The sequence below is a fragment of the Filicampus tigris genome, chromosome 17 (genome assembly GCF_054856515.1).
Source record: "Filicampus tigris isolate MCC_2025a chromosome 17, RoL_Ftig_1.0, whole genome shotgun sequence".
NCBI classification, from domain to species: domain Eukaryota; kingdom Metazoa; phylum Chordata; class Actinopteri; order Syngnathiformes; family Syngnathidae; genus Filicampus; species Filicampus tigris.
Window position 1 is genome coordinate 6198193 of NC_141233.1, and position 13373 is coordinate 6211565.

The 13373-nt window shown below is 43.3% G+C and overlaps 1 protein-coding gene across 1 annotated transcript; it reads right to left on the reverse strand.

Annotated features, from left to right (window-relative positions):
• Positions 1 to 4443: 4443 nt before the first annotated feature.
• Positions 4444 to 12867, reverse strand: LOC147133094 (solute carrier family 22 member 4-like). The gene is made up of 11 exons (XM_086013065.1): positions 12596 to 12867; positions 11949 to 12131; positions 11529 to 11632; positions 11290 to 11444; positions 8048 to 8219; positions 7004 to 7140; positions 6388 to 6466; positions 6102 to 6316; positions 5420 to 5602; positions 5189 to 5324; positions 4444 to 4908 (listed from the first exon to the last, which is right to left on the reverse strand). The coding sequence occupies exons 1-11, from the start codon at positions 12800 to 12802 to the stop codon at positions 4797 to 4799; spliced, it is 1683 nt and encodes a 560-aa protein (XP_085869191.1). The 5' UTR covers positions 12803 to 12867; the 3' UTR covers positions 4444 to 4796.
• Between the last annotated feature and the right edge of the window lie 506 nt (positions 12868 to 13373).

Here is a 13373-nt window from a genome sequence, read left to right on the forward strand (position 1 = left end):
TATTGGCAATACAGTATGGCCCTTGAGCTCCATTTTTAAATCCTGCCTACTGAGTTTTTTAGCAAAACATGCATTAATTTAGCCTCTTTTCCCTTAAGTTGTTGTACTGAAAATGAACTTTATTTCACCGCATTTATGGATGTGACAATGTATTTAAAATTGCATTCTTTTTCAAATTCATCCCTCATACTTTAATCGTACAACGGAGCCCCGAAGGTGACATGGAAGTAAAAAAAAGAAAAAAATTCTGTTCCCTCGCAAAGATTGCATTCCCTCACAAAGATTTGCGTTCCCTTGCAAAAATTGAGGGATAACGCGACGTTTTTGGAGGGAACGTATTTTTTTTTAAATACATGTTTATGTACTTCCAGGTCAGTTTGGCAGCTAGCTTAGCATAGCCTCTAATTCGCGGCTGTTTGAGGGACGACAGTACGTCGGAGACAGCCGCTAAGAATAATGGAGGAGGACTTAGAACGTAAATAAAAAGTAAGTAAAATAAACGTGACTTTCCAATACTTTCTGTAGGGCATGCTTGTCATGTGCAAGACACAGTATACTAGGTAACTTGAGACCAAGTAACACTTTACCACATTATCCATTTCATCTTATTCATATGTTTATTTATTATTATTATTATTTTATTTTATTTTTTTAATTGAACCGAAGTATGGGGAAAACTAATGTTTGGTCATCATAGATGCCTTTTCAAAATGGCTAGAACTATTCCCGATACCAAACATTCAGACGCGTTGACGGTGGCAAAAGCACTTTGCAGAGATATCATCCCAAGATATGGCATTTCTAAAAAACGTACAATGATGATGGTACCCGTTTTGTTGACCAAATTGTGGACAAAATAGGAGTGATGGTTCACATTGATCTGAGAATCTTGGTGCTTACCACCCTCGAAGTGCTGAATTGGTGGGAATAATTAATGGGACAGCAGAACATAGACAGAGATAATGCATTAATATAATGGGAAGTACTTTTCATAATAAAATAACGCTTAGACAATGTGTACACATGAAAGACATGGCAAGTACTTTTCATGATGGAATAACACTTGGAGAACATGTACGCAAACGGGGTAGCAAGAGAAGGTTACATTTTTCTCAAACAGTAATGAGACAAAACACACACACACACACACACACGGAAGGAACATCTGTTGGCATTTATGGCGTACTTTCAGTCGACCAAATACCAGATGATAACACGCCACTCGAAGACACAATACTGACAGACATGCAAAATAGTGAGTGAACCTTTTGGGAAAATAACGGGGTAATAGGAAATGTTGAATCATATGTCGTAAAGAAGGTGACCCCATCCTTCCATAAGGCCTGTTTACGTGGGTAGCAATTAAGAGTCGTGGGCCATGTCACGTCTCTTCAGGGGGAAGGATGGTATAGATTGTGGAACATGGCTTTGCTGCATATCGATGTGACTAGTATAAACCGTAGTTCATAAGGAAATGCTACTTAGTGTGTTTTAGTCAAGTCACACATACAATCACAGTATCCTTTAGGTGGGATTTTATTATTCGACTGAACAAAATAGGACTATACTAATATTGCCTAATGCTAATTAATGTGTTCTCAAACTGGGTTGAAATTGCGCTATTACTGTGACAAGGACATTGTGTAAATATATCACTACGGTATACCACAAATGATTTGGAGTGATAATGGAAGTCATTTTGTAAAGATTGTTGAATAACGGGACGAGATGCGATCTGAACCAAAGGTGGGCTGTCCTTCCCTTGCCTTTCCTGAAGGGGCAGGAGAGGGAACTGGCACAAGAGCATTGTGCGACACACACATTTGATCAAGTACAGGAAGAGAACACTTTTAGTTGCACCACATAGAGAGGTGAAGTGCTGGTAACCTCTCCCTCTTGAAGAGAGAAAGATGATTGGAGCCAAGACGGGACAGCTGGTGGTGGTGCGGAGATGCTCGACTGTTTGAAACATTTTTTACCCATGAATGTAACAGACCTTTGTGCTCTGGTGACTTTGTTATTACTTGTGTCTGTACACAAGTCCCACGCCTGTCCAAGAGTTAACAACAAAATGATCCACTGCCATGGCAAAACATTGGCAACATCAGAAAAGAGCAGTAAATTGGCAAAACCAAGATGGTCCAACATGCATTGGTGTCCCCCGTGGTGTTCAGAGTGCGTACAAATTATTAGTGAACCAGATAACAGCAGGATTCGAGTCCTTCCTTTTGTTGGTGGTGTTAAAAACATAGCAAGAACGTAGACAGGATCAACTACATCCATTGTAACGTACAAAAAAATTGGGCAATTGGACACAGAGTGGGTTTGAAGCTGTGCATGAACAGCTATCAGCCACCTCGCTTATGGCGTTCCAAAACACGACGGTTGTTGACGTGTTGTTGGTTGGGACAGGAGGAGTATGTGCTATTAACGGAGAGCAGCTCTGCACATTCGCTCCCAACAACACGGATGCAGATGGCAGCCTCACCGAGGCCGGAGAGTGATCCCGATCCCTTGAATGGCAGGTTGAAGGAACACTCTGTCCCACGCTCCATGTGGGACTCCTGGATGAATGCCTTGGGACAATGCGAAGCTCTGGTGTCCTCAATTTCGGTATCAATCGCTGTTTTTACAGCTTTTTGACCTTGTGTGGATGTTGTTTGTTGTATTCCTTGTCTGCGCTCTCTCCTTAACAGATTGATGACAACAGCACTCCCCCCCATTTGGAACCGAATGGCTCAATTGTATCCTTTACTGGATCGTGACATTAAAGGTGATGATGATGATGATGTACATTGTTACATGGCTGATTCGTTTCCAGATTTAGGTGACTATGAATACAGATTAACGGTGCTTCTGAGGGTAAATATTTTGTTTTCATAAGAAGAGGGGTAAATATATTTGTTCTCATAATAATGGGTGAATGAAATTGGACGAAGGGTTTGAGCAAATATGTGATAAACAGGAGGGAATGATAGAATAATTGTTCGTAGGTTATACCATATTTACTCTTATAATTATTCCAAGGTATTTTTTCAGCATTATAAACTTGTTTTAATCGTGTAAGTCGAAGTTGCTTGTGAAGAAAGTGGAACGTGAGTCGGACGCAGCCGCAAAATAGGAACGATGCTCTTATCGAAGAGCATCCCATGGTAAGACTCCGAGTCCTTGGGACAGAATAAAACAATAACAATGGAGTGCGCAAATGTAAGAAAAACAGAGGGGAATGTAAGAAGAATGATGTATATACTGATTCATGTGTTAGATTTTTCATGATTAGGCTTGTTAGCTTTGTAGGTTTAGCTTTATATTATACAAAAACAGGGGGGAATGTAAGAATAATAATGTATTTTTATTATTCATGTGTTGGATTCTTGTGAACAAGGTCTGTTAGCTTTATTAGCTTGTGGGTTTAGCTTTAGCTTTTTCCAAATATACGCCCCAACTTGCTTGATGTGCTTTGCTTCCACATTGTATGCTAATGACTCACACCTACACACACACACACAGACACACACACGCACACGCACACCCCAACACCCCTCCCCCCCCCCCACACACACAGACAAAACAAGTTCATAGTGTTCCAGCTCCATTGTACACTTCCCTTCGCTCTCCTTGCAAGTAAAAAGACAATATTGTTGTCGAGTGTCTTCTTTCCTCATTGTGTGCATTGTTTACTAATGTCTCACTTGGTGTGAACCTGACACCAGGAATCACCCTTTTGTAAAAAAGAAGTAAAAAGTAAAAAGAGAGGCCATGACAGAGTGTGTTTAGAACGGTGGGAGGTTTGTAACTAAGCACATCTCTCATCTGTCCGTTTTCCTCACGAGTGAAAAAGAGTTCAACTCCCTTTTGTCTTCCTTCCTTGTGTGATGTTTTATTAAATCTCCTAGGTTGAGCGAACCTGACCGTTACCATTATAACATATCAGATAAATGCAGTCATCTAATTTGCTAGTAAAATGCACAACGATAACGGTATTCACAGTCGCCTTTGGAAGGCCCTCATGGATTTGAAGGTTTTTCGTCTGCAGATGTACGGACAGGTCCCTCTGCAGGCAGGTAAATTGAAATGATGGTTTGTTAGAGGAAGAAGGAAGAGGGAAGCACAAGAGCACACATTTCCAAGGTAAATCCAAACTATTAACTGAAATATGCAACACTTACTTTTTGTGAATAATATGCAAATGGTAGATGTTTATGCTGTGTGTATGTATGCAAATGGTAACACTCAATTACTTGTGTAGAAACGGGCAATGTTGGTGATTGGACAGATGTTTGTGTCACTTGCTGACAATATGTGCAGATTTAGTGTGCATTTGAAAATGGACAGTATGTACATAAATGGTCAGACACTGTTAATTACCCAATTGCTTGATTAAAGGAATGCAATTACATGAATGATAAGCGGTATAGATAATGAATGGATGGATGAATTACACTAACGCTCAGCAGGAGAACACACACACACATTAATGTGCATTACACAGTCAGACAAAGAATGAAATTCACAAATATAGAGTATAGAGTATTTATATAAACTCTACACGCACACACACACGCACACACACAACCATAATTAGTAAGAGTGTAGACATTTGACGTATAGTTTTTCTCCACTTATGCTCTGCTTTCCTCCATTTTTATTTCAAGGCCTTTACCATCATAGTGCTCTTCTCGATGACGTTTTAGGTCAGCTCAAGGTTGTCTTAGTTTTAATAGGAGTAACTGCATCCCTGACATTTGAGGTTTTCTAGGTGAACTTATCTTGACGCTCATCAACTGTCGCTGCATTCACAATCGGTGACACCGGCTAAGGTCTCCATAAATAATAGAAATAGAGTGCTGGTATTCGCACGTACCTTTTCTTAATAGACGTAGAGGTTCCGTGAACATTTCGGAGGATCTGGAATTCAAAGAAAATGCAGGAATGATCAGAATTTGCCAAATCCTCAAAGTCAAATGACAAAAGCATCCGTAACAATGACCATATCTAGAGTTCGAAAGGAGACACAGATGTTTATTTTATGTGCATATGTGCATGGTCAGTTTACGTATATGTGAATGGACAGACATCAGTTACATTGTGTGTACTATAGAACATGTTGTACATCGAGTCGTTTGACATTGTTTTTGGTATCAGATAATGCAAAAAAAACAAAACAATAACATGCAAGTCATCCCACCTTTTCCTTTTTTGCATCTGTTCAAGGGTCTCAGGAAGTGGATGCCCAAAACTCTCCGGCAGGAAGAGTGTGGCCAAGATTGCCAGCATGGCCAAAGTGCCCATGGTGATATACGGCAGATACTTGAAGTAGATGTCTGTGTGGTACAGCACAAAAGTGGCGATGGAGTCATAGCCAAAGTGTCAAAGTCAAACTGAATGTTTGGAACCCCCACCACCAAACAGTGCTTACTCAGCAGCATGACAAAGGGCGCAATGGAGCTTCCTATCCGCGAGACCATCACGCAGATCCCGGATGCCGTGTTCCTCAGACCCGTCGGGTACAGCTCGGCCGTGAAATTGTACAGCAGTGAGCTTCCCGCCGTGGCGGCAAACTTACCCAACATCTCCAAGGCCACGGCCAGACCCAGGATACCTGAGGTTGAAGAACATCGACAACAGTCCAAGCAAGAACCGTACTGGCTTTGAATACAATACAATACAATCTTATTTATATAGCGCATTTCATAACAGCTACAGGTGTAACAAAACACTTTACATGAACAAAATAGCAATAATACAACAACAAAGACAGTGAAAGCGATACATTATAACACAAATTATCATATAGAGTAAACAACGGAAAACAGCAGAAAAGTGTCAGTCTCACGTCAGGTCAAAAGCCAAAATGCAAAGTGCAAAATGGCTGACGCAGCCCTACTCAAAATGGCTGAAGGTGCCCAACTGTATTTTATATACGCCCCAGCACAAGAGCGCCCGACTGGCTGAGAAATGCACCCTGGCAAAAAATGGCTGACCAAGCCAAATTGGCTTTGAAATTAAGACCATTGAGGGAGTCCTACTGCTTTTGAATTACACCCCAGGAACCCCTTCTGGTTTTGAGCTCAACTCTCCAGCTTGGGTGTGACACTCACTCTGAGGCACCAGCTGGATGGAGAAGAGCGCCAGACCCACAGTGATGAAGACTGCCACCATGGCGAGGCGTCGCGGCAGGTATCGGATGGCCGGGCCGCAGCTCAAGTAAGCCGGCACCTCCACCATGGCGGACAGGAAACAGCTGATGTACGGATCTGTGTGGATCTGTGATGTGTTCAGGGACAGGCCGTAGTAGCAGGTGTTTAGCGAGAGCCTGCCAACAAGCCAGGTGGCCCTCAACGTGTGGTTATGATGGTCATACTTTTTTGATGGGAGTAAACTCACCACACCCAGCAGAGAAGTATGGTCGTCATGGCAATGCTTCTTTTCTTCACAAGGTCCAAAACAGTGTAGCGCTTCACATCTGTCTACATTGTGCAACGGCTGTTAGCTTTTAGTTAACCGTCATGCTAAGAAAAATATGTATTCTACACTCACTGGCCACGACATTTTTTAAAATGAAGGCCTTAATTGGACACCATTTTAGCTGTCAGCAAGTCTCATGCCTGGTGGCTAGTGTCTTTCTACCGCTAAACTGTTTTGTTTTTTTGGTCATTGTGGCTCGTATCTGCTATACTCCTTGGTGTGTCCTGCTAGCAACTTTCCTGGAAACTGCAGGGCCTTTAGCTTAATGCCCCCTGAGCCTGAATAACCCCGAGCAACTCTCCAATCTTCCGTTAGCATCTTTAGCGCAATCGTTTTTTGTTGCTGTTTTTGTCAATGTGTGTGTGCCCTGGTTAGCTGTTAGTTCTTTGGCTGGTTAGTTCATGCAACTCTTCCGCTTTCCGCTAGCATATTTCAACTGCTCAGCTGTTCTTCGGACACATTTTTTTTCTATACAGCTCTCGGGTTGGTGTTGCTAATTAAGTGTCCAGCGAGCATATTGACATAAAAGTCCAACTTGCGTGCAGCTTGGAATAGCCAAAGATTTTCTTCGGTGCAACCACTCCATTCATCTTAGCGGCTTTTTTCACGATGGCCTCGGCCTCAGTCACTCGGCCTTGAGACAGCAGCCACATGGGAGACTCTGGGAGGAGCCTGTCACACACGCATATGCGTGGGAAAGTAGTTTTTTCAGGTGTCTGTAATTTGTACTTCATACTTTGTCAAAATTGTCTTCTGAGCTCTAACTGACTCAGATGACCACACGGTGTAAGCAAGAGTAAAAGTACATAGAATGAGGGAAAGTCAACCACGGTTGAGGTCTTCATTGAGATTTTGGGGTCTTAAAAGGCAGGAGAAACATGGACAGGAACAACATGGAGGAACGTGAACCATGGAGCACTAACAACAACAGCAAGATTCGTAAGAAGAAAGACAGTCCATTGCCTTATTTTGGGAATATTTGCATGTTGTAGGCTACAATAATAATTAGTGATGAACGGATTTATTTCTTGTACCAGCTTGAAAAAAAACAAATTTCTGCCGTATTTTCGTTGTTGTTGTTATCATGAGCAAATTCAGCCATGTTTTTTTCTACTCGTTCACAAGGTCAGTAAAGCTATGGGAAAAAAAAGTTGAGCCACCACTACAGCCGACTTAACTATGACGCAATTAAAAGAGGAACATTTGTTTGTGTGGAGAGGTTTTTTTTCCATCATACCAAGTTATCAAAATAGCTTTTGTAAGCTTTTTAAATTGACAGTTACTGTTCATTTTTACTTTCAAACTTAAGTACATTTTAGAGTGTACTTTTTTACGGTGATATAAAAGTGGATATAAACACCTCTGTTCAAATATCAGGTTTCATTTTTTTAATTCACAAAAATCTGGCATTTTAGCAGGGGTGTGTAGACTTTTTAAATCCAGTCTAGGATATCAAGGATATCAGTAAATGCTCAAAAGGCTTTCCACAGTGTCAGTACTATTGACACCTTTGGAGTCTCATAAAAACCAAGACAGCAGTTCCATATTGTCCCTAAAACATATTTTTGTGCCTACCTACCACCACAAGGGGATAGAGAAGAGACCGGGAAGCCCGATGGCCAGCAGCAGCATCTTCCAGCTCCGTAGGAAATAGGCGAAGAGTGGCAGTGTCATGTAGCCCAAGGCAAAGGCCAGACACATACCCATCGACGAGTAAACCACCCGAGCATTGCCAGTGAGGATTTCGGTGCCTGCGCCAGCAAAAACAACTCATTTAAATTTGGTGTAGTGTAAAGCAGGGGTTCTCAAACCCTTTTGGGAGTTTTTTTTTTCACCTTCTGGGATTTGCTTGATTTCCAAACACCAAACCAGCTTTGAGACTTGAAAAGTTACTGTTTCCCCCCCAAGCATTAACTTGAATGAACTTCCACAGAGATCATAGAAATGTGGGGGGAACTTAAAGGGACAATGTGGAGAATGTTTTGATTTTTCAATGACCATTCATTATAAAAAAACACTATGTATTTCAACAATAGGCAAAAAAATATATGCTCTATCACATCAACGTAATTATTTTTATATGACCGTAAGTACAGTAATCTCTACTTTGGAATTGTTCACCTGTTCAACCTGAGCCTGAAGCTGGGCAGAGTCCCCCAGCTGTGGAAAACATCCTGCCTGGTCCATGTGCCAAAAGACCCCCCACCCGAAGGAGCTCAACAGCTTCAGACCAGTGGCGCTGACGTCTCACCTGATGAAGACCCTGGAGGGACTGGTCCTCGACCACCTGTGCCCCCTGGTGAGCTCCTCAATCGACCCACTCCAGTTCGCATACCAGCCTGGCATCAGTGTGGATGATGCCATCATCTACCTCCTCCACACTTCACTCTCCCACCTGGAGAAGGCGGGGAGCACTGTGAGAATCAGGTTCTTTGATTTCTCCAGTGCTTTCAACACCATCCAGCCCACCCTATTGGGAGACAAGCTGGAGCGGGCGGGAGTGGCCCACCACCTCACCATATGGATCCAGGACTACCTCACAAACCGGCCACAGTATGGGAGGACACAGGACTGTGTCTCTGACTTGCTCCTCTGTAGCACGGGGGCCCCGCAGGGAACTGTCTTGGCTCCCTTCCTGTTCACCCTCTACACCTCGGACTTCAACTACAGCACGCCTACCTGTCACCTGCAGAAGTTCTCTGACGACTCTGCGATTGTCCACCTCATCACAGGCGGAGATGATAGGGAGTACAGAGAACTTACTCAGGGTTTTGTGGACTGGTGCCAGCAGAACCGCCTCCTGACCAATGCGGGGAAATCCAAAGAAATGGTGGTGGATTTCGGTAGGCGCCATCACTCTGCACCTGCACCAGTGAATATCCGGGGAACAGATGTTGAGAAAGTCTCAACTTACAAGTACCTGGGTGTTCACCTGAACAATAAACTGGACTGGAGCGACAACACAGACGCCCTCTATAGGAAGAGTCAGAGCAGACTCTTCCTACTCAGGAGACTGAGGTCTTTTGGGGTTCAGGGGACACTCCTCAGAAACTTTTATGACTCGGTGTTTGCATCGGTCATTTTCCAGGGAGTGGTCACCTGGGCAGGCGACGTCTCGGCCTGGGACAAGAAGCGGCTGGACAAAGTGGTCAGGAGGGCCGGTTATTTCCTGGGCTGCTCCCTGGACTCTGTGGACTCAGTGGGGGACAGGAGGATGATGGCCAAGCTGTCATCAATGCTGGACAACCCGGGCCACCCCCTCCAGGGCACCCTAACAGCACTCCACAGCTCCTTCAGTGACAGACTGTTACACCCTCGCTGTGCAAAGGAGAGATTCCGCCGCTCCTTCTTGCCTGCTGCTGTCAGACTCTTCAAAAAGAACATTGTGTAGTCTCTACAAACTGGCGGACATTAGTGCAATTGTGCAGTCCTGCACCTGAGCTTATATCGTGCAATACCCAACATTCCCCACTACTGTTGGTCTAGTTTTATTTTTATCCAATGCTGTTCCTTACATTTCACTGCAGCACTGTCACTTACTTAGAGTATTTTTCCTCTGTACTATGTACAGGCTAAAATGAGTGTTCCTTCATACTTTTTCTGTAGATGTATGTTGGTGTGTATATACACATAGCTACTGCGTATATTTACATAGGTTTGATCCTGAATGTTTGCCGTTAATGTTATACATGAATGGCTACATTATGCCGCTGTCCCTGTGTGACCTATATCTTTGCTGCTGTAACACTGAAAATTTCCCCACTGTGGGATCAATAAAGATTTTATACAGATTATACACAATAAACATTTTGCTTGCAGCAGATCTCTGCTGTCGTGGCAGCATTTCGATTTCATAAAGAAGCATTTCGAAAGAAGAGGGGAGCTTTAAATATCAGAAATGTGAATAAACAGGTTTGCCTCAGCGATTAAGGATGAGTAGAGAAGAGGGCTGTCTTGATTTGTGTTAATAAAGTCAGTTGAAAGGGGGAACACACGACGTGCTGATAACTGTACTGCGTCTGACTCTAATAGTAGAACAGAGCATAACACTCGTGAGCCAATCTCATTCGTTTGCACTTTAGGGATCACTCGGAACACATAAACTAGGAATATAAAGAAGCATTTTGAAAGAGGGCATCTTTAAAAATCTAAGAAATGTGAATAAATTGGTGTGCCTCAACGACTGAGGACGAGTAGAGAAGAGGGCTGTCTTGTTTTGTGTTAATAAAGTCAGTTTAAAGGAGGAACACACCACGTGTTGACCTACAGCATAGTACAGCATAACATATGAGCCAATCACATTCGTGTGCACCTCAGGGACCACTCGGAAAACATAGACACTAAGAATAGTACAAGGGCCACATATAAATGTGTACATTACACGCACGCGCACGCACACGCACACATGCACACTCGCACGTACACCCAAACACCCCCCACTCCCACACACCTACACATTTTTTAAGATGTGATTAACTCGATTAAAATGTTTAATCGTTTGACAGCCCTATGTACACACATACACACACACACACACACACGTAAACTAACATTTTTGTTTCCTAATCTTAGACGAAATGTTAACATAATTTGCAAGTTGCCCTGTTGTTATCCTTTCTTGTAAAATGTAACCAAAACCTTTGAGCGTTAGGCGCCATGTTTCTTGCTAGCCAGGCTAGTAAATAACGTCGCGTGGTGGTTCTTCCCGATTGGAATTGATACAAAAACGGCAAACAATGCCAAGGAATTGAAACTTTGGGAACCGGTTCGACCCCAATTTTCAAATCCCATCCCTAAAATGCACTGTAAGAAAAAACATACCCAGCACAAAGCAGGACACATAGTTGGCAATATTGCCAACGCCGTTGCAGAAGAGAAGCAAGCAGAACACCTCCCAGGACGGAGCTGCACTCTCTGCCACCGTGAACACGGCCTGAATGATTATGGTGGCGCAGAGCACCGGCTTGCGGCCAAACCTGGAAAAAAATAAACCAAAACACTCAGTCGCAAGCAGTCAACTTGTATCTAGTTCCTGTGAATACTTGGTCCGCAACAGGCACCTGTCAGCAAGCACTCCGGGGATAAAGGATCCTACCAAGAATCCCAGGAAAAAAATGGTGGCGGTGAAGGGCTGCTTCCAACGCTGACTGCACACCAAGTCGAACTAGAAGTGCATAATTGACAGTGTCTCTTTTACCAAGGTATCACCAGGTACTAAGCTCCCCTCAGTCAGTTTGCTGGTGGAATGTAGGACTGGGCGATATGGCCTGGACATAAAAATTCTTCTTTTTTTTTTTTTTTTTTTAAATCATAAAAATCTCATTTTCAATTTTAACCAAAACTTTTAACCAAACCACGAAGAACTACAAAAGCTGCAAAAAAAAAATTGTTGTTTTTTTTTTTCCCAATGCTTTGAAATTTCAACTACATTTAGAGGGGGCTTTTATTTGGAAAAAAATCCTTCTGTACAAAAAACTGACCTGGGAGACCACAGTGGACTGGTAGACCTCGGTGCCATACACCCAGCCGTCGGCACAGTCCTCCTGCTCCAGAGTGCTCAGGTTTACATCATGGCCTGGCAGCATTCCGCTGGCTGAAAGGTTACGGAGCACGTCCAACCGGTAGCGGCGGCAGTGGCTTGGCTGCGGCTCCCCGTCCACCACCTCCCCCAAGGTATACATATGAAAATCTGTATACCTTTTGACATTTTGTGTGAATTCTGAGAGGCGAGCGTTCAATCGGTTTCCATGTCAATGCTGACGGATGAACATTTCAATCTTTACAGTGTGCATCCAAAAATGAATATTCCTTTCCATTTTTTGTTTGAATTCTGCGTGATAAGCATTCATAAACACCTGAAAGCAAAAAAAAAAACGTTATGTGAATGCTGTGAGATGAACAATTCATACCCTTATACTGTATCATCATGTGTCAAATAAATGCAAATAGATCCCTACTTTATATATCAATGCTGAAAAATGAGCATTCATTTGGTTGCAGTGTGAATGCAAAATAATTGTATTCTTTCCTATATATAAAGCACAGTGTTCCTTTTATATTTTGGGCTTTTGGGGGGGTTGATGGGGCAAGGATGAATTCTGAGAGATGACAATGCAGAGTGGCGTACCTCCAGTGGGACCGCTGCCTGCCACCACTCCAGGCTGAGGTTGGCCTCAGGGATCCGGCATCGGTGCTGGGGTGTGTCGGTAATAAACACCAGCGAGAAGGAGCTCATTCCATTTGGCAAGATGGTGGCGCAGAGCAGAAAAAAAATCAACAGCTGGAAGCGACCCCACCTTCCCAGGAAGGCCACACTGGCATCATAGTCTTGCATGGTCCAGGGGAAATATCCAAACCCGTAGCTAATAACGTGTATTGTCGAGAGAACAATCACGCTCCCTTAAGCCGCCACTGTAATTGTTGACAGGCCTGAACCCATCCCTTCCAATTCACACATAGACCGCCTCCCTTGTACAGAACAGGTTAGGAGACTCATATTACTTTCATCGCCAAAGAGGTGTTAAGTCAATTCAAAACAAACGAATCTTGGGTCACACCCGTTTTTTGCATTTCAAAGCCTGTTTCAGATGTTCAAAGTTGACAAGAACAGAGGCGGTGGAAACAGCGGGGGTGATGGCATGCTAGTTTGACATTAAAATCCAGTATATTCGCTATTGACTGAGCCTCAGGTTCTGTTTCCAGCCGCTGTGATGTCAACGCCCATGTACCGCCGCAAGCCACAAATACACAAATGAACGCAAAATGAATGAATGCTTGACTGCTTAAATCCTAATTATCATTCATCATTGGCACGGAGACAAAAATCCCAATGTCATCGAATCTGTCTTCTTTGGACTTTTTCTGTGCACACTTACACACAGCTGTCTACAATAAACACTGAGTGT

Bases quoted from the DNA above. Each gene is read 5' to 3' on its own strand.
- LOC147133094 (XM_086013065.1), bottom strand. From the start codon at position 12,802: ATGCAAGACTATGATGCCAGTGTGGCCTTCCTGGGAAGGTGGGGTCGC. The intron at 11,633-11,948 runs GTCAGTTTTTTG...ATGCACTTCTAG, and splicing joins AGTCCACTGTGGTCTCCCAG to TTCGACTTGGTGTGCAGTCA. The intron at 5,603-6,101 runs GTGAGTGTCACA...CTTCAACCTCAG, and splicing joins CATCCAGCTGGTGCCTCAGA to GTATCCTGGGTCTGGCCGTG.